At 38.2% G+C, this 21,514-nt stretch overlaps 1 protein-coding gene across 3 annotated transcripts in view; it reads left to right on the top strand.

Moving 5' to 3' along the window:
• Positions 1-21,514, top strand: part of LPGAT1 (lysophosphatidylglycerol acyltransferase 1) — a 66,726-nt gene that overhangs the window by 31,188 nt on the left and 14,024 nt on the right. For all 3 annotated transcript variants that reach the window (XM_051783739.1, XM_051783741.1, XM_051783740.1), the window contains 3 exons: positions 3,400-3,495; positions 6,516-6,789; positions 15,397-15,523. In XM_051783739.1, the coding sequence (XP_051639699.1) occupies positions 3,400-3,495; positions 6,516-6,789; positions 15,397-15,523 (497 nt within the window). The remainder of the gene's footprint in view (positions 1-3,399; positions 3,496-6,515; positions 6,790-15,396; positions 15,524-21,514) is intronic.

The raw sequence follows: 21,514 nt of genomic DNA, 5'->3' as shown, positions 1-21,514 counted from the left end.
ATGAAAGTGAGTCTGTGAATAGAAGGCACCTAGATTTTTTCCTATAATTGGTAAAAGCTTTTTCTACCTTCTGAACTTATTTAAGCAGGAAGGATGAAAGAAAAAGGACCTTAAATGACATCCAAAAATTCTTCATATCCGTAAACAACTATGAATCTGTGCTCAAAACACTTCTGAATGTCTTTGCTTAAACCTCCTTGAAAATGCAAGTGATAAGAGACTCATCTGATAAGCGTTGTTTCATTCCTGAGGATACTAAATAGAATAGTCACCACCAGTATCTTGCAGTGTCCTCTATTCTGCCCTTGATGACAGAACATAATGAATATCCATTAATCTAGTTTGCCTTTTGATTGCAAACGAGATAATTGTGTCCTATTCTTTGAACTCCTTTTTGATTTCATGTCTTAGAGTTCATAAATAAAAATATTTCCTCTTTGTACTTCTTACTGTCAAGGCTTATAGGCAGATTTATTATCACTGGATTCTGGAGTTTTTCTCTTTGTAGCCCACACACAGCAAACTGCCTGTATGTTTTGTCTTAATTATAACTTACATGTGACATTTATCTGTGACACAATCATGTAATTCCTTCTCAGAAAGACTGAGGAAGTCCAGGGATGCTAGTTAGAAGCACTGTGTCACCTAAAATGTGGTGAGTTGGACTTCAGATTCTTAAGAACAATGATCAACTTTCAGGGTAAACCTACCATCATCTAAAGAAAAAGACAATAAAAAGTGGTATGGTAGGGGAGAAGCCCTGGCATTGCTGGGCAAGAGTTCCTCCTCCAGGATTTTCATAGAACATCTAGGAACCAGTGTGGACTCCTCAAAAGACGTTTTCTTTCAGAGAAGCAGATAATTAAGCTTGCTTATCTCCTTCAGTAAAATAGATTATGTTGGTGTAACTTCTGCTTGATATAATAGAACAACAGTTGTCAAAATACCAAAGTAGTAGATGAACACTGACAGACCTGAGTACTGCTGCAGGCTAAATTGTAATTAGTGAAATGTTGGTGGTGTTTTTATCCAAGGATATGGTTCCCTACACCAGCCTGTCACTGTTGGGCTGATGCGTGGGCATAAACTCACTCTAGTGCCTTGAAGAGCAGTAACACCTCTCAGTGGTGCCTTTTTTTAACTCTTGTCCTTAGGGTACAGCTTTTCTTTCTTTTTTTCCCCTCCCTAAGGCATTTTAATTTACTGAAATGGAAAGAATGTGAATATCTGCAGAGAAGAATTGTTGCTTTAAGACCTTGCCTTTTATTTTCCGCAGGCCTAGAGATAGCTGTAGGATAAACCATTTCCCCAATATTAGTCTCCAGTGGGGGATTGTATCTAGGAAACAATTTTTCTTTTGTCACTCACAAATACATAGTGTACCTTTGTTCCTTTGGATGTACAGGAATACCATAGGAATACTATCTACTAAGGAATAACATTGGCATACAGGAAGGGATAGTAGCATGTCACGGAGAAGAGATGAATGCTTGTTTCCAAAGCAGAACCTTTCATATCTTTGAGAGCTGTCCTTTTCTCTCTGTGATTTCCACATATGCTAGAGGGTCCAGAAATGGGTACTTTTGCATTCAAGATCTGGTACTTGGTAGCATTAAAACAAAAGTTAAGATCATCTTCATGTGCTCTTAGGTGAGGCTAGACGGCTTCTAAATGTGACATTCAGATTTTGCTGGGGCATCATTTTATGTCTGAGGCTATAATGTGTCTTACAGGTTCTATGACAGGTATGTTCTTACACGTGTGTAAATACTTCACTTTGCTGAACATCTGACTTCAGTTTTTTACAGATAAGGAAGAGAAATGGGCTATGTGACAGTTACCTTTCTCCAGATATATAACGCACAATTCACTTATAGCTTCTGTGGTCAAAAGTGAGAATAGGTAATGAGAACACTCAAAGAGATAATTAGATTTCTCTGGAAGAAAGACTTAACAATACATGCAATTCTAGATAGAAATTGCAAATTATAGAGCTGCTTTTACAAAACAGAATTCCTGCATAAAGTGTGATCTGCTTCTTTTTACAAATTCCATGTAGACATGAAGATTGTGGAAACAAGTAAAAGCTCACTGTATCAAACTATTTTCTTAGAAATACTTTGAAGGCATGGATGTGGAGTCTGAGTATTTCAGTTATGTGCAAGCCTCTGGGTATTTGGAGAGTACACTCAAGTAGTAGATGTAATTGACTAATATATAAATGATACATTAGTTTTTCTAGAGGAAATCTTTATTTCTTAGTCTACTTTCTTTCTGTCTTTGCTTGAAAGTATGTGTTGTAGGCAACTGAAAGATGCAAAGCAGAAGGTGCCTGAATGATCATCTGACTACCAGAGAAATGTCGCGGTTCTTCATATTATTTTTTTTATGATGATAAATGGAAGAGTACTGTGTTACATGACTTCAGGTGTCACTTAACTTCAGTCAGTCTTGGTGTGGCCTCGCAACATAGGGAAGAGTAAAGGCAGCTGGCCTAGTCCATGACTGAGAGCGTGTAAGAGACTCTGGATTTTCCAATTTAGGAGACCTAATTCCTACCCCTCTCAAAATCTGCATGTAGGAGCAATAGAAGGGAAAGACCTTGTGAGAGGGGAGGCTTTTCCCTTCTGTTGCTTACTTCACTGGGAGTAATTATTGTTTTAAATCTCGAAGGATTGAGCAGGTAAAGAATCTGCCTTCGCTGTCCTGCAAGAAGTAATGGTATAAGTGAATCTAGTGGCTCAGCCTTTGTTTTTGCCTTCTCACCGTGCTGCTTGGCTGAGACAAGGAATAGGATGTAATTAAATTCTCAGGGATGCATGTGGCTGCTCTACCATGAGAGACATGGCTAATGGCATGTGGGCTGTACAAAGGTCTTGGTGAATGCTGCTGTTCAGAGACTGAGAGCATATGGAGCATATGCACATCGGAAGCGTGAGAACAGCATGACCTTATCCCCAAAATTGCCAAGTACAAAATAACGTAAGGAAACTTGCCTGTGTGGTAGATGTAAAACAGTTGGAGGTTTCAAATACAATTGTATTGTTTTGTGTACTTTAACAAACACTGAAAATGGTTTTAGCTTGCAACTGGCTTAAAATTGTGGTAGTGTGTCAATAAGAAGCATTAAACTACCTGTGTGAAAAGGTAGAGTAGAAATAACTAGCATATGGCTAATGTTGTAGAACTCTGTATTATATTACAAAAAGGCAGTTATTTAATCCTTCTCTTGAGGGAGAAGTGTAGCACCTGTGTTGCTCGATACTTTGGAACATCAAGGACTTTATTCTATATATTTGCTAGTTTTATTGCTGTTGCAAGAATGACAAGAATGTGACCAGAATAGATGTAATTCTCTGCAATTGATATTTACTAAATTTTTTTGTTTTTACTTTTCAGGTTGTCCGTCAGATGATGTGGCTGATGGATCATATTTTTAAGTATACAAACTTTGGCATTGTGTCTCTAATCCACGGAGACTTCTTTATAAGACAGGTAAATGGAAACACGTGATAGTGCTCTGATTTATCCTTATATTTGGAACATTGTGGTGTTATGGGAATTACTTATTACCGCCTGGATGGTTTGAAGGATGAAATAACTATGCTTTGAAGTTTATATTTGGAGAGGTCTTCGTTCTGAAACTGCTTTATTTTCCAAGCTAACTTTATTATTTGCTTGGACACAAATGTTTATGGAATCCAGTTGTGATGGGAGCCTATTATGAGAGTGGTGTTCAAGGAAAATACATGGACAGTACTTTTGGTCTCTGTGTTTCTGAGGCACCTGTTGTTGTCGTCACCTCTTGTCTTTCCTTAGGGATCTTGAAACCGTGCAGAGTCTGGTTAAGTCCATGTTCTGACTGTCAGTTTCAAATAAGGAAAGGCAGGACTGTCCCTTTTGGTGGTGACATGGTAATGGACCAGTTCAAGGTGGTGATGGACCTGCATAAATAGTAATTAATTTATTTTTTAAGGTTAGTTATTTTTTGAGCATCAGGAAAGAATGTCTGTTGAACTCAACAAGGGAAATATTGAGTGAAAGCCTCAGATTTTTTCATACAGTCTGGGCGGGGTTTTTTGTTGTTTGGTAGCCTGTGCTCTAAAAGTAGAAACTTAGATGGATAATAATAAGCATGAACCTGCTGCAGTCATGTGAACTGTCATATCTAGCATACATGTTTTTTCCTCTCCTTGGTTTTATTTGTCTGGACGTAAAATGTATGGGCAGCCAGAGGGAATTAATGAATTATCACTTTGCAGAGAAGGAGGAGCTAATTTTCTCAGAATGAAGTAAAGAAATACTTAATCAAAGCTGTAGGCAGACTAGAGGCATGGCTAGAAAACCTCAGGCAAAATTAGATAATAAAACAAAGGTCTCTAGAGGTATACAACTGTATACTGTGAGAATACGGAAAGGAACAGGATGTGACACTGTGTAAAATACAAATCTGTTTCAGTAGTTAGAATTCACAAGATGCACATTTTGAGGTACACACGGCTGTCATCTTGTAGTTGTAACTTCTGAATGTAGTGTTGCAATTCCAGTTACAAACCCAAACCATTACTGAGTGGCAAAATCTAAGGCTTTTCTTTATTTTTGTAAAGTGGCTCACATATGCAACATCAGAAATGAAATTACGTCATCGTGAGTCTAAATATAAACCGGTTGAAAATAAAATGTTTCTTGGCTTTTAGTTAGCCTTTGGGTATAGCAAAAACACTTTAGGTGAGGAAGTAATGGTCCTTTACCTAGCTCTAGAAAGGCCCTAGTAATATTTGGATGAGCAAATACTTTGGTTTTTTCCCTATAAAATATTATAATTTGATCGTGGTGCAGTGCGTCCTGTTTGTTAAAAATGTACAGTAGCCTCATTTTCATGACCAGAGCCAATGGCAGTTTTAGGAATCCCTCTGAGGTCGACTGGAAGTTGAGTAGTGCTTTCTCCCGAGACTGTTGGTAACTTGCCATACTGGTGGTACAAAAGCACATGGCATTCTAAAGAGTTTGTCAGCAGCCTGCTACTACCTGTCTTCTTTCCTATAAAGGAAAGATGGCTGAGCCTGTTTCTTGTGATGATGATCAGCTAGCCATGATCTTCAAGAATTGGTTGTGTTAAGGAGCTGCTTTTACTTCTGTATTAATTACTTCCTCTTCTTTCTGGAGAGTGTATTAACTGCTTTTTATCTTCCAGGGCTCCTCAGTGTTCCACTAAATACGGTTACTTTTAAACATTCCGCTCTTTTCAACTATTCCAGTAAACTTTCCTCTATTGCAGCAGCATCTTAAAGCTCAGGGTATTTGCTAAACCACAGTTTGTTCACCAGTCATATTTGTTAGTTTTTTTTAGGTTTTGGAGAGTTCTAGTATCTAATGTGAAAAGTTTATTGTTCACTGCTCTTTTCTTGACTGTTATGCAATCCTGGAGTCCTGTGGTCTGATGAGAAAGGACTGGTTTAACTGAGGAACTTTTGTATTGCTCTTTAATTGCATTAATACGAGCAGGCAGAGCTTTTTACTTCCCTCTCATGAGGTAAGTTGGAAGTGAGACTTAAATCTAGGAGAAACACTTTCACAAAACTCATCTTCAATAAAATATTGTTTCTTGTTGCCTTTCACTCAACCCCTCTCTTTCCTTCTTCCTTCCTCTGCCAAAAAAGCTCAACCAACCACCACAGAGTGCAAGGTTTGTGTCAGTTTTGTTGACATTTCAGAGAATTAAAATTGCCTCTGCTGAGGAGAACTTTCTTTGGACTCTTGTGTCTTTTGAGGGATTTGACAAAGTCACTTCGGAGCACTCTGAAATGATAATTAATGTAAACAGATTCCTCTGAAAAATTGGGTAGCTTGCTCTTGGTGTGTGCAGAGATGGGAAGAGAGAAGATTGTTATTGAAGATATTTCTGCAGTAATTAAGAAATGTACTTACTGTCTTAAGTGACAAAGTCGTGCTAATAGATCAAAGAGGAGAAATGGATGAGTCGTTCAAGCAGTGCAGATGTGAGTGAAATCTGTGGTCCTGCTGTGGTAACCGAGCTGAGGCCTGGTTTGTCCGTGGTACCTCTGCAATTCTGCTGTGGGATGGGGGACGGGAGAGGTGCACAGGAGATAGTGTAAGCAGAGACACTGTTTGGCTTGCAGAAATTACTGATTAAACATAGACCTCAAAGTCATAGCTTGACCCCTAGACTGTGTTATAGAATTCAGTTTAGCAAATTCAGTTCTGGGCCCAGTAACAATGAGGGAATTCTGTAAATACATAAGTGAAGGTCCCACATACATTCTGGATGTCACTCTTGCAGAGAAGTCATCAAATCAAGAGCTTCATCTTCAATTTCAGGGGCTTTTTGTCAGCCTTTCTGTAAAGTGGTGTTTGGCACCAGGATGTACTCGAAGGAGAACATTGTCTTAGGGGCTTGTTTGTATCTATGATAAGAGAGAAATCTTAGAAACAATATGTCTGGTGTTATTACTTTTAAGCATTCATTTTATTTAGATAATGTTTTGTCTTTGTAGGGAAGAACACACCGTGACCAGCAGCTTGTGTTACTCAAGGATCATCTAGAAAAATATTACAGGAGCCGCAATCGGAAATGGATTGTTTTATTTCCAGAGGGTGGCTTTCTTAGGAAAAGGAGAGAAACAAGCCAGGCATTTGCCAAGAAAAACAATTTGCCATTTCTTAAACATGTTACCCTGCCAAGACTTGGGGCAACACAAGTAATTCTGAAAACACTTGTAGCACCACAAGAAAATGGAACTCCAACCGGTGGAGATGCTGTGATAAAAGGTAAAGACCACTTCACTCTTCTGGGTAAAAAGCAAATTGAATGTCAAAGGTTTAAGAAAAACATTGTGTTGAATTGGTCTCTTCAAATGTCAATTACATTCAGAATGGACCATTGTATTTTATATAAATGTTTTCATATTTACTTTTAATTCTGCTAACTTTATTTTTGACCTTGAGACAAAAAAAGAAGGAATGAAATTTTACTTTTAATTTGATTTATTCTGTGGTGTGGCTGCGTGAATGCGTGGCTTGGTTCACATGATGGGTAAAGCAGATACTGGAATAGGTCCCCAGAGTGAGCAAGAAGATGAGCTGCTCCTTTCAGCAAGATTGATGGTTTGCACTGCTTTGTGATAGCATGGAATGATAGTAAAAGTATTTCTGGAATATACTATGTTCATATTTTTATTCCTGGCTTTAAAAGTTTCTTTGCATCCAGTGCCGTATACTTTATTCCTCCTCTTGAATTATTTTCTATGGAGTTCAAATTATTCTCTTCTCTACAGATCTTTATGTTGACTGTCCCTATTGTTACTGGAGTTAAGTCACTGAGTACTAGATTTGAAGGATTGTTTTGGCTGTCTTATGTCAGAAGAGTTAGGAGGGAATAAGGATATTCCTGCAGCATTATTGTTCTGGAGTGCCTGGCCTAGAGGAGGGTATAGCTGGGATATAAATAATGCCTGTAGTTATGGGACTTGGTGCTTCTAGTCTCTCAATTTTTAAAATTAATTTCTTGGCATGTTCAAGACCAAGGTTAGATCTTAACTTAGTTGTGGATTTCTGTTACTTATTATAGAAACAATGGATTGGGGGGTTGTGGTAGTTTCTTATTGATGAGTGGTGTTGGTGTTTCCATAGCCAAATTCTGATAATTGTTTAGTGATTTGAAACAAAGATCCATACTAATGAAGCCACATATGCAGAGGACTTCGGGGTTTTTTTCTGTCTGAAGTTCAAATTTCAGGGTTAGCATGAACTCTCGTACAGAAATTGCTTCCAGATTTTTAATTTTTAAGTTATTCTTGTCAACATAGGAAATAAATTGAGATGATGTTCTTGCAGGAGTGAAGGTAGGATTTAAAATGAACTGAAAAATCAAGCTGTGGAATGCATCAGACTATTTCCTGTCAGGCAATATTCAGAAAAGAAAGGCTGAAAAAGCTGTTGTCATTAAACATTTTAGGTTTAAAAGAGAGAAACTGAATACCCCAGTCCTTGTTAAAAAGTTTTTTGAGGAGAAAAGTTTGGCCTGTTCCTGTTCTATTTCTTCCCATCTCAAAGGCAAAAAGGTATGAAAAGTAAGAAGTTCCCCAAATGAATTACAAACCTTCTGGTTCTGGAAGGAGACCAAAAGCACTTGTCAAATACCAATTTTATGTTTTCCTACTCTTAGATTGCTGTCAACATAGCTGACCATCAAACCTGGCTTTTTTTTTTTTGAGTAGCACGATTCAGACTCCAGAGAAATGAACACTTGATAGTAGTTGACCTAACTGGATACTAAAATAAAGGAATTATCTCAGAAATAAAATGGAACCATGTCTGTTCATCCTATTTAAAAGACAGAAGAAAAAATAAGTGGACAAAATAGGAACGAAACGTGTGGTTTTAGCTGTCATTTTCTCACAGTAATGGGCTTGAAAACATACTAAAAAGGATGAAAAAGAAAAGTGAAAGTAAATTTTATATGCAAGGAAAAAGTAATGTTTGATAGGTAATGACACTCAGGTATTTTGTCCTTTCTTCTTTTAAGGTCACAAAAATGTTTCTAGCATTGTAAAACTTCCCTTTCAGAGATGTATAAAATGTTAATTCTTGATTTGTCTCTTGTATAAAACATTCTTCCTCTAATCTTCTGCCCTTCAAAGGCTTTTACTGTTCTCTTGCCACATCAGAAAATGTTTGTGCAGTTCAATGAAATACAATTGTATAAATTAATAGGGTTATGTTTTAAAGTTAGAAGCCTAACAAGTTATTGATCATCTTTACTTTTAATCTCCTTTTTTCCCCTTTTTTTTTTAATCACATGAAAAACCCAGCTCAGTGAAATCAAGCTTGCATCCTCTTCAGGTTACCGTTGTTGAGTTGTGGGTGCTGGAGCTAGATATGGTGTATACAGTCAGGGTTTTGCCAGTGAATTCCATAGTGACTGTATATAAACTTTATGTGCATTGTTACTGTGCTGCCTTGCTTGGGAAACGGGTTCTTTGTCAGTAGCATGGCACTTGAACTTCATGGTTCGTTGAAAACATTTTTCCTCTGCACCACTTCTTTTTGTGCTGTATTCTGGCTTACTTAACAGTGCTCCTGGTGTCCTGGGTTACCAAATTATTCAGCTTACTATAATAAGCTTTCTTCTCCATTATTTGTTATTCTCTCTGTCTTTTTGTTCCCACCAAGCTTTATTGATACTCATGGGAATTCACATTCCTCTCCCACCTGATTTTAGTTAAATTGATTTATAGATTAGAGTAACTCCTCATCAAAAATTATGTTCCCTTCCTGTGGAGTTTCCTGGGTAGCTGTGTTACGATGAGTCATGGTACACAGTTGTGGTGTTCTTGACTGCTGTCATGTTATTAGTACTTAATTCATTTTAAATGATCCTTGCAGCTTTTATACCATTCTACTTTCTGAGCTGAAATTGAGTATAATACTGGGTGAAGTGAAAAGATGACAAAAGCAACTGTAATAAAAGATGATTCATTCTTAATATACTGTTATGCTGCACCGTATGTGGCACAAACCAAGTCAGATACAGTTGTTTGATCATGTCACACCCCAGCTCCTCAGCCCAACTGGCTTTTGTTTATCACATTTCGCTGAAATTGTGGCCTTCAAGTAGTAGTTCAAGAATTGGGCTAATTGTAGCTCAGTGTTACATCATCTGTCCTTCTATATGGTCTTTAATCTGATTTATGTCATCCCTTTGGTAGAGGTGGGTTTATGTTGAGAAGTGTGAGGTTCAGTAACCTCCCCAAAAATTCATAAGTCTAATTATGCTACTAGTATTCTTAATATCCAATCCCCTTTTCAATTTATTTTTGTACTGGTTATAAATTTGCCATAGTTTATTAGCAGATTCCTCCTCTGTAAAGTAGGAGGAAGAACGAATGTTCCTGAGCTACTATTTGATTATTCTTATACTTTAACTGATCAGTTCTTTGTCATTGGCTTTTCCAAGGCAAGCAGCTTTTATCTTAATTTCCTCCTCCTAACAGTTTTCATTCATATTTAAAGTCCCAAGTACTAGTCTTCATCGGGGTGAATTCTGACTTTTACTAGTAAATTCTAAATTAAACAACTAGACCAGTCGTTGCTTTTGCTGCCTTTTGAAACTCTTGTTTAATTTAATGAAATTATATAATTTTATTCCTAAATAAATAGAAGGATGGGAAAACATAGGAAAGGTAGTACTATCACTTGAAGGCGTGACATGTTTGAAGGTAAATAGTCCAAAGAATGTAGCTGAGTGATGTCTGTCCCTGAAAAGAGAGTATAAGGTAGTTCTGTGGTGTCTGATGAGAGCATCTCTCTGGGCAGATGTGCAGTGCCACCCAAACAAAGCACTGCTCACATTCCAGAAGATGATGTTAGTGCAGTATAGAAATATGGCCAGCATAAAAATACTTATTTTTATCATCACCTTAACCCTATATAGGCCATCCTCACCTTAGCCCTGTAGGAACCAATATGTGTGTTTGCAGGGGTATTTTATGGTTTGGGGTTTTTTTGGTTTTGTTTTTTTTTTTTTTTTAGCAGAACACTTAGTCCCTTACATGGTTTCAAATACAGTGTTTCTTCAGTTGATAAGAATTAATCTCCTGAGCTTTAGAAGTAGCAAAATGTCCTAAGTGTCAAACAGCTGGCAATTCAAAGGAGTCTGGAGAAATTCTTCTTCAAAGATAAACATCCTGGAGCTAATTTTTGATCAATCTTGCTCTAGTATGGTTTTTTAAAACTTGTTTTATTTTACCATGCAGCCATTTTTTGTCTGATAACAAGTTGCTATGAGCTTGATTAGAGCTATATTGAAATCTTATCTTACTGATTTCAAATACAGCAGAGTACATTCAGTTCTGATGCTTTTTGTGAGAGGAATTCCATTTGCCCTTCTGCAGAGCTGGACACTGAATTTTTTAAATCAAACTTTTTGATTTGCTGTTGTATGAGGAATATGATTTGAATAACACGTAAAGCTTTTTTATTTTCTTCTGTCCTGGAAAAAGAGCTTCTTGTTTTGTTCCAGGTGATTTGTTACGGCAAGATCTTGGAATGATGAGTAAGATATTCAGTCTGAGAGTTAATCTTTGGAGAAAAAAGTTAATTCTGAGGTCAGTGATCCAGCTGATCACACAAGGACAAGTAGAGAACGAGGGACAAGTTACAAGAATGGATTGCTCTGCAGGGCGAGGCAACAGCCTCTTTTGGCTGCATTCAGGGTGATGCAAGTGTTCAGGAAACCACACCTGAATAATAGTGAGTGGTAGTAAATATTTTGTTCTTCAATTGCAGGCTGCAGTCCTCAAGTTCACGCCTGGCTGGTACATCCTTTTCCACTCTGCATTCAGTCTGTCAGTGTCTCACCATCTAGAGCTCAGCTGAAGGCAAAGTTTCCTGCTGAAATACATCTTTATAACTTGCTCTTTTTCTCAGTGGTAAACACTGACAGTCTGCTGGCGGGTTTGAGGAGTTCTGCACATGCTCTAATCCATTTTTTAGCATTAGTTGACCCCAAGGAGTAGTAACCCCAGGGAGGACATAGAGAGAATGAAAAGAAACTCTGAACCACAATAAATTTGTGATAGTAGACAGTCAAGTATCTGCCCTGAGAGGATCATAGAGGATGACAGATCACTGAATGTCTTAAAGATGCTGATGATAAGTTGCTCGTTAAGTAAATTTGGGCAACTTAATATCACTGAACCCGCAGCTAGAACAAAAATAAAGAAGAAAATAGCTTTGAAGACTTGCCTCTGCTGGTGATTTAAAAAAAAACCACAAAAACAAACACAACAAAGCAAACCAAAACCCAAACAAGTTAGGAAACTGTTTAAATTTTACTTTGAATTTTTTTTCTTTTTTTTTTTTTTCATCTAGGCCAGAAAGCTACTGTTACATGTGATTGTTCAGTCTTGTCTTAGCACTCATAAGGCAAGTTTGTACCATTCATACTAAGGTACATTATTACTATGTGGTTTGGATGCAATTATATAGGACAAGTGCTTGTGGGCCTGTTTTGAACACTTATGTGCTATTTAAAGAGAAATAGACTGTTAACATTTTGAAGCATTTTGAGAAATCAAAGACCTCTACCTGTGCAAGCACCTCCACCAGTGGCAAAGCAGACTGACACCACAGAAGAACTAGTGCTTGGAGAAATCAGCTTAAATATGGCCTCTGCAGCAGTTTTTTCAGCAACCAGGCTGCTCAATCTTTCAGCAAGTACTAGAACCTTGGCAGAGGGAGTTCTTGAGCAGGTATACACACCTCCCTGTTTTCTCAGCTGCAAATGCCAGACCTGAGATTCGCACCATACGAAGTAATGCAGCAATTTTTCTGTTTTGAGCTCCTGTTAATGTGCTCTATTTAAAATGTAATAGGGTTTATTCTTGTTCAAAGGTCTGCTTAGGCCTGACAGCAGCATCCTTGGAGATATTAAGGTCCTACCCCTTTGTGTCTTGTGCACTTGTCTGTTTCTTTTTCAGTTTCAACATCTGTTAGAGCTTCCTGGCTTTAAAATAAATTTGCTCATGAGGAGGGTGCAACATAGTATAACCCCTCCAAAAGGACATCAAGGTTTACTTCAAAATTAATTTTCTTAAATCCTTCGTGACTTAAGTTTTTTTGGCAGTCTGAGATCTTGGATGATTATGTAAAGCTTATTTTAAACCAGAGCATGCACAAATAGGCTTGTGACTGTGATTTGATAGCACGTGGAGGTAGCTGCATTAAGACCTGCTTGCTCTAGAGGAGGATCTGTAGAGGCTGATCTTACCTTCAGAAATTTTATTTTTTTTTTCTAACCTGGGGTTCCTGGGCTGTCAGAGTTTTTTCTCCCCACTCTGCCCTGAAAGGTGTTGGAGGTGAGTTTGGAGCTGGCCTGAGGAATCCTTTGCAGCAGCTCTGCTCCACAAAAGCAGAAGGTAGGAAATCAACACAGCAGAGGACTGCAGGAGTCTTCCCATAATGAAGTTCAAACCATTATCCACTGAAAGAACAGCTTTAAGTACAAGCTAAATATTTAATAAATTATTTTAAAACACTTTACTGTAAATAATAAGATAATGTGCTCATTTCATCTGGCACATTTTAATTGCAGTTAACGATCTTTGTTGCTTACTCAGACAATTTACTTGTCTTTATCCATTCTTGCTTTACATCTGGGAAAATAATAAATTGAATTACTTTGTTATGAAATCTATTTCTAAATGAATACTTCTGTGGATTTACTTTTTAATTTCATATTGGCTTTTCTCTGATTCATTGCTACTTTTAAAATGAAGGATTCTGTAGTTAGTACTTTGCTTAAGAGAGACTTGACAAGCACTCTGTCATGATGCTGGCAAGCTGGAGCCTCTAATGGGACCTTGTGTTCTCATTTCACATGCCTGTCAGAGTTTTAAAATACTGTATTTCCAGAAGGTAGCACTGAATGTCTCAGCTTGACCTGTGTAGCTTGCCCTTGGTCAAATTTTTGAATGGCATGTTGCATGATGCTGGTAACTCATAACCTAAATTTTAGGAAATACTGTCTAGCCTGACTCAAGTAGTACATGTGCATTTGTAACAAAGCAGTACCACTCCATTGATGAGTAGACACCATGAAAACACCAGCTACTTGTTAAAATAATTGATAGATACATGTGACAGTATTGCTGTAATTGTCTTTTCACACTTAATTAATTTAAATGCAAATTAAATTAAATTAAATGCAGGTAGAAACTCGTAAGTCAGTCCTTGCATGTGCATTCTAGTTGAAATTAATAAAGGTGGCTTTTTGAGTGCTACTCAGACTGTGTGTTGCAGATTTCGTCATAGATCTTCTGTAAAATTAGAATGGTGACTCTGGGCAAGACCAAGAATCTGTCTAGCCCAACATCTTGTCCATGGCTTCAAGTGGATTTCAGAGGAAGAGTGTGAACACAGCAAACATGCATCATACTTCTCCCACATATTCTCCTAGCTTCTGACTGTCTCCTGTGTGATAGGTTTCCCAAGCCAGATGGGAGTTTCTGCCTGGTTAGTTAACCCTCCAGTGGATTTCTTCCATGTACTTGTTCAATTCCCTCTCGAATCCAAGTCTTGACATCCTTTAACAAGGGATTCCCCACAGTTTTATTCTCATCTGCAGAAAAAATTGTTTCTCTGTTTGCTTTGAAAACTTTTCCTTTCGGCTTAATTTTGAATACATCTGTTCTCGTACCGAGAAAGATGGTGAACAGTCAATCCCTGTACATTTTCTTCATGCTGACAGTGTTCTTGTCAACCTCTCTTATAGTTGTTTCATAGCTATCTCAGCTGCAGGCTTGAAGAGTATTGTACTTTGTACTAAAAGCTAACACTTCTTATGTGCTTTTGCCAGTGGGTGGCTGTTTTTGATAGTCAGCTTTTTGAATGCTTGAAGATACTGCTGGGTATGATGTAAGCATATTGCTGCACTAATGTATCAAGTGTGATTAAGTGAGCATTACTATACTAGTCTGAACATACAATGACCTCAAATACAAGGCAGCTCCAGAATAGATATAAAAATTGACAAACTAAACTCAAAGCGTCATCTTGGCAATGTGCCCCTCTTTCCTGGTTTGCTTTACAGATCTGCTGCTCTCCCTCTTTGCAAACCTGTGGATTGAAGACATGCCAGAGAGGTGTAGTGGCTAGGTTGATACATGACCTGAACTATTGCTGGTAGTAACCTATATTCAGATTTAAATTTGACTCTCCTGAATAATCTTCATAACAAATATTTTCACCTCCTTTGATCCTTTTTTCAGTTTCTAAATATGTTGAGCATGTACTGGTATCAGGCTTTCCTGGGATCTTGTGGGTGCAGTATCCTCTCCATTTTGAAAACTGACCAACTGTTCCTTGCTTTCTTATCCTGAATACACAAAGTGGTGATTTTGTCTTTGTACCATAACTCAGATTTTTAAGAACCTTTGAGGGATCTGCACGGCTGCTGCTCCATCAGTGAGCTGCAAGTGTGAGTTTTACAAAGGCCCAGGTGTAAAGGTGCTTGAAGTGCAGACCAAAAGGCTTGAATGTTTATTTTGGAATTTTCTTTTTTGGTGAAGGGTGGGAAGCACCTAACTCTGGGGCCAGCATATCACATGACTGTACTCATACGCTATAGTACTTGTTCTATTTTGTGTACTACAGTGTGTAGGAACAAGAGAAATAACCATGAAAGTAAAATCTAGGTCTGACTGGAGGTTCTAAGAGTATTTCTGTGCTCTTTAGTGAAATCTGAATTTGATTTTTGAAGGTCTTATTTTATTCGTACCTCATACCTCATAAAGTAATATAAAAATTGAATAACTCTCAAATGAGTGACATGCACTTTCTGATTACCTTTAATACCCCATTTCTTTTTGTTCCTAGAGAGCAAAGCAAAAGGTCTCCAGTGGGTGATAGATACAACTATCGCGTATCCCAAAGGTGAACCTATAGACATCCAAACTTGGATTCTTGGCTATCGACAACCAACAGTGACACATGTACATTACAGGTAGGAAATAAACCTTCTACTCTTACATTGAACTCAAATATTAAAAAGCAAGTATTCACAAATTTGTAGCATCATGTTTCAGGATATGGGAAATCAATAGCAATGAGAGTTTTTTTTTTAATGTGTCTCACACAGGTGGGCAGCTCATCTAAACACAGTCATGGGGAGTATATTTGAAGGCTGTCATTTTTTCCATTGTAACATTAAGGTGCTGATAAACCCAACTTGATTTTTTTTTTTATTTTATTTTTTAATAATGACAACACATTAAAAATCCCTGTTGTTGAATAAATAAGTTTCTATGAGATAATTATATTTAACTTTCTGACAAAGAAATATCAGTTTTTTCACTCAAACCATACTCCTGAGCAGAGCAACACTCTGGAAAAAGTAGCAATGCTCATTAGCACCTAGAATGGGAGATTATTAAACTTTTCTCATCAGTAGTTTTTTGTCTCAAGACCTAAACTGAGGGAGAGAAAAGTTACATTTTGCTTTTGGTTTGCAGTTAATTGCAAGTCTGAAATATCCAGAAGTATTTTAACACTTTTACCGTAATAAATAACTTGTTGCATTTTATCCCAAAATTATATTATTCTGTTTTATTCCCTTTTGTTGATTTGGGGAGCTTTTAGACTTTTACAGTAAGCTGTCAAATATCCTAGTGTGGATCCCCTGGGTGGCAGTTTTAAGTGGGAATGCCCTTCTGCAGCATCACTGTTGTGTCACTGTTGTGTGATGCAGAGTGCAGGCTGCTCACTGGAGATTCTTTCCACAGCCGTGTTTAAATCTGTCCTTACTTTTTATAGAAAGCTGCCTTCCAAGTTTTTCTGAAGGTGAACATACTTACACCCTAATTGATATAAGATATCATTTTATCCATTATGTTTTATTCAGGTCACCTTAGTACTCTCAAATCTCTAGGATAATTGCAAGTTAGATGTACTTAGAATTCTACTAAAGAATATTTCCAAAAATACTTGCTTTAAAAACAAGAGAAAGTTATCTTAACTTGAATTAACTTCCTGCTTCTAAATATATATTCAAACCTATTTCTGAGCACAAGCATAAATATGGTGCAACCTTCCATAGAGGGAATTTGAATGTTAAAATTCTTGCAGTACTGAAATTCTAAGAAAAATATCAGAAATTTATTGTTGCATGTAGGTTTGTTGTTTTCTTCCAGAGGGTCTAAATCACTGGTTTAGATGGACCAAGCCTCTCTATTTGATTTTTTTTTTTTTTTAATAGCCTCTAGTTGTTTCGGTTGACCTTGTAAAAGCATATGAAGTATACCCCAAATGGAAACTCATGCAACAGCATCCTCTGAAGGCCAAGTGCAGGGTGTGATACCTCTGAAATGAGAACAGGGTGTCTTGGTTTTAACTGGAGCTTTGTCCAACTTTCCGATCCTGGCGATTCTTTAGGCAGATACCCTCTCAACCGCAAGGGCTTTAGTTGGATGCAGGGTAGGAATTGGTAAAGATGCATTTAACAAAGTGCCCTGGCCCTGACAGTGGGCAGTAGCAGCACAGGCGTGGGAAGGCCACCTGTGTGCCGTCCTGTCCGCCGTCCTGTCCTTCTGCACGTGGACACGCGGGGGCTGTAACCTGTTCTAAGCAGACCTTGCCTCTGGAGCACCCTTTTGGTAGGTGCTGATGGGCCTGGCCTCCAGTACTCCTTTTAACCTACTCAGACTTGTACATGACACAGCTTCACAGTACTGACTGTGAGGGTGGCAACCAGGACCATCTCCTTTTTGGTCGTGTGAAGTTCTCCTCCTGATGCCTTCAGTGGGAGTATCGTGTTTCCCGTGTCCTGCCAGTGGTGGATGAGTTGTTCCTCAGTTATGTCCTCTGTGATTTTACAGAGCTTGCTCATATCCTGCCTTAGCTGTCCCCTTCCCTCCTCCCAACACAGTGAATCTTCTTCTTACACAAAAGCCTTTCCCTCATTATGTTGTTACTTTTGTCTGTGCATTTTCTGGTTCTGCTATAACTAGTTTGTGAGTTGACTGACATCCTGAATTCCCCACACTGATTTCAGGATCACTTACCAGGGTAATAATAGCTAATCTTAGAGGCTGTAGCAGTACATGTGTAACTGCTGGTGCTTTTTCCTTCCTCAGGGTTTATTGCCTTGCATTTGTTGGTATTTAATTTTATCCTCAACTATGGTCATGTCCTTTCTCTTTGACTACTCAGAATAATTCTATACCAGAAAAGTCATACCACTCTTGTATCCTTTTTTTCCAGATTTGGTGTAGCATCTTAGCATGCTAAGACCTTTCAATGTATCTGGAATTAGAGCTGTAGTTTGAAAATAATACAATGAATTTTTACCTTCAGTGTTTTTGACAATAACATTTATTTTTAGATATTTTTGTGTGGCTTTAAAAATATTTTTCAGTTTTACGTAAAGGTTATATTTATCCATGGCAGGATTAGCAGATAGCGACTGAACAGCATGTGTTCATAAATTTACTCATGTTGCATCATCTTCTTCTTTTGCTTATATGGAAATTTTCCTGTTGGATTCCCTCCAGGGCATTACAACAACTGATTTTTTTTTTTTATTTTTTCCCAGATCACCTGATCTTACTCATTAAGGGTTATTTTTTAGTAGAGTGCTGTAATGTGTTAGGCACTTTCAGGCTTGAACAGAGTTGTTGGTACCACTGTGAACCTGTGAAGACTGAGTATGTGCCTGGGAAACTGGGAGTGGTGGATAGGGAAGAGTAGGGAACAACCATTCTCTCATGGAGGTATATCTGGTGTTAAAGAAAACCTTACAGCTCTGCTGTCATTTTATTGAACCTTCTCCAAGATTGGGAAGATGGGAAATTGAAGTCTAGTGGGCTGACATCAATTCCTTAGAGCTTGTTTTTGAAAACATATATATGGGCAGTAGAAAACTGTCTCTCAGGAGCTTTGCATGTGTGCCTCCTAGGTATTGTCCTCACTTGTCCAGAAATACCATGATGTCTTGAGCCTCTGTCTGTGTCACATCTCAGTCAGGAGCAGTTCTGGGAAAACACCAAACCACTTTGTGCTGGTTAAGCAGTGCATACAACCAACAGCTGTACTTTGTGACCAGCTACCTGATCCTTGTCATGTCAACCTCCTTCCTCTCATCTCTGCCACTTTTGTTTGGAAATGCAGAACTACCTTTTAATGTGCTGGAAAGTGTCCTGGGAAGTTTCTGTACAGTGTTTCTCTCTGAGAACTGGTCAAGCCAAGAGTGGAGGATGATGCACTTCATCTGTGTAACTGTACAGCTTGACCAGGAAACCTAAACTACTTCTTTAAGGTCATCTTCCTTGTGGAGACCAAAACATTGGTGTAACAGAGCCATTAGAGTATTGTGGGATCGTCAGCTGGGAATGCCAGCACTTGTTCTGCAGGTTGCTATTTCGAGGTGGTTCCTCAGTAGTTTTTAATTTTGGTTACAATTGGGTATTAACTAGTCTTTGCCCTTAACAGTGTAGGTGAGGATTAAATCAGTGACTGAGGTCTGAAAAAGCTTGTGCTATGCTGGGCCCTGAGATAGCCCTTGTAAAGTTGGTGCTAAAGTTGATGTTAAAGAGTTTCTTTAACTCTTTGAAACAAACTCAGTTAGCAAAGGAAAACCTGAGGTAAAGTGGACTTCATCTTTAAAAAGATGGAAGCTTTCAGAGGTGTGTTTCTGTTTTTCTGCATTTTGACATGGATGTCCCCTGAAATTTTCATGAAATGTATATCGGGTATGTCTGGCTTGTTGTTATTCTCCTCTTTTCCCGAATTTGGTGCAATAAAAATAAAAATTTACTCATCATTTGAAATTCAGAATGTCTTGGGGAATTAAGTTTTAAATAAATTTTAAGGGTAATTTTTAAATAACTGGGAAGAGAGCATACTGGTTTCTCATCTGTCCTTTTAACTAAGTTATAGGAAAAAAAAGTGCACCCCTTTGGAAAAAGTAAAGAATAGTTTTGTCAAGATACCATCTCTACTGTATGAGAGGAAATTCAGAATTTAGAGGAAATTGAGTATTTAAACATGCTTATTCCCTTTTAGAGTAGTCCAGAGCAAGGTATTGATGTATGACAGCAGTGGGGAAAAAAGGAACATTTTCTTCCCACTCAAACTGGAGCAGAGGAGATTGTGGAGCTGCTTTTGTTCTGGTGTCTCAGTCAGTCCCTTCTGCTGTGGCCCTTGATCACAACCTGTCTCTTTCTGCTTTAAAGACTTTCAAATCTAGTGATTTCCTTTTCTCATAATCTGTGCCTTTGCTGCAGGGTTATTTTTTTTTCACCCTACTGGGGAGCAACAGAGAAGTGCAGAGAACAGAGCAAGCAGCCTTATGCTATTATTTGTAGATGGTTTTCTAGCTGATGAAAATGGCATATAAGGATCAGTTTAATCCAGTAATATTTTTTTTCCGAAAGGCTCAATTTTGATAATGAGTTGAACCTTGGTTTTCAAACTTCAATTTTCAGTACAAATGCCATGTTTTTCGGAAGTTCATAATTAGGCTAGGCTGTGGCCTGATTTTCCTCAGGATATCAAAAGAAACTTCACTAGAAAAAAGAACATTTGCCAAGTTTGAATCTTCAAAACACAAAAGTGTAAAAGCTTTACCCATCTAACTATTGAATGACTTTTTGGCCCTGACTGACTTGTCTCAAAACTTATTGGAAAGTGCTGCAAAACTGGATTTGCTCTCTGAAACAACTCAAGGAAAATATCTAATGAACTTCTTCCAGGTCAGATGTTTCTGGGATTTTTGTGGGAGATTTCAATCCATCTGTTAAAGCAGTAAGCACCAAAGAAAAGGGCTTGAAGGTGCAAAGCATCTCTAACTAGAGGCATCACTATGAGACCTGCCTCGTAATAAGTCTGTTGGAAAGATTTGTTTCCTCTTCTCTGATGGTTTAGCTTTATGCTTGGATCATTTTGTGGTGTGTGTTGACCCTAAATTCAGACTCCTTATGCTTCCACTTAGCAGAAATAAGCTGAGTGGTTTGGTGTCCATGTAGCAAGACCTTGTACTGGCTACTATTCTCAGCTCCACCATTTCCTCACCGTGACTTAAGTTTGGGGATTATTTCTTTTCTTCTTACACCAAGCACTTCTTTAGTCTAATTGACTTGGTGTTTCTCAGCTGGTCTCCAAGTTTCTCCAATAGTAGGATTTCCCACGTCCTGCAGTTCTGTTGCCAAAACCCAAGAGTTAAAAATTGGAAAAACCTTGTTACAAAGATTATTTGATGCACAGCATCCCCTCAGGAATGGCATGGGGTTGGGGGGTTTTTTTTGCATTAGCTTCCTGCCGAGTGATGCCCTCGGATGACCACATCCTGCTTTGGCACTGTGTGACGGGGATTGTGGTGCAGCCACAACGTCAGAGCCAGCCCAAGTCACCTCTGACGCAGAGGGTGCTGTGTCTGTGCCGTGTGGAAGTGCCTGGCTGTTCCCAGCTAACTCAGCCGCCTTTGTGCCGTAATGCGAATGACTGCTCTGTCACCTTTCTTCCTAGTACCAGTTTTTGCACTGTGCCGCTCTTGAAACAAGCTTTCAACTACTGAGGAGGTTCTTTTTTTGTGTCCACGTTGATACAGATTTATTGAAATAAACGAGGCTCTGAGCTATAAATAAGATGAAATACGTCGTGGTTGTTGAATGAGTTTTGCAGAAGTGTCTGTGAAGGGCATCCCGTTTGGCAGTATATTTTAATACACTTTTTTACGCAAGTGACTTATTTTTGGTCATGCCTGAGTTCTACCAACACCCTTCACTGTCCTGAATTTATTTAGAGTCATTGAAACAGCAAGTAATATTATGATTTATAAAGAGTAGCAGGTAATACAGAACTTGAATTCGCAGTAGGACAGATGAGAAAAGGCAGGTAGTAGTACTTAGTGGTATCTATGAACTTCAGAATTTAAATACAGAATCAGAGGTTGTTTCTCCAATAAGGACCACTTAAGAGAGATTAAGTGTTTCTTAAAATG

This window comes from Manacus candei, unplaced genomic scaffold (genome assembly GCF_025592945.1).
Source record: "Manacus candei isolate 608988 ecotype Guabito, Panama unplaced genomic scaffold, ASM2559294v1 h1tg000017l, whole genome shotgun sequence".
NCBI lineage: Eukaryota > Metazoa > Chordata > Aves > Passeriformes > Pipridae > Manacus > Manacus candei.
This window is presented reverse-complemented; position numbering and strand designations above follow the sequence as displayed.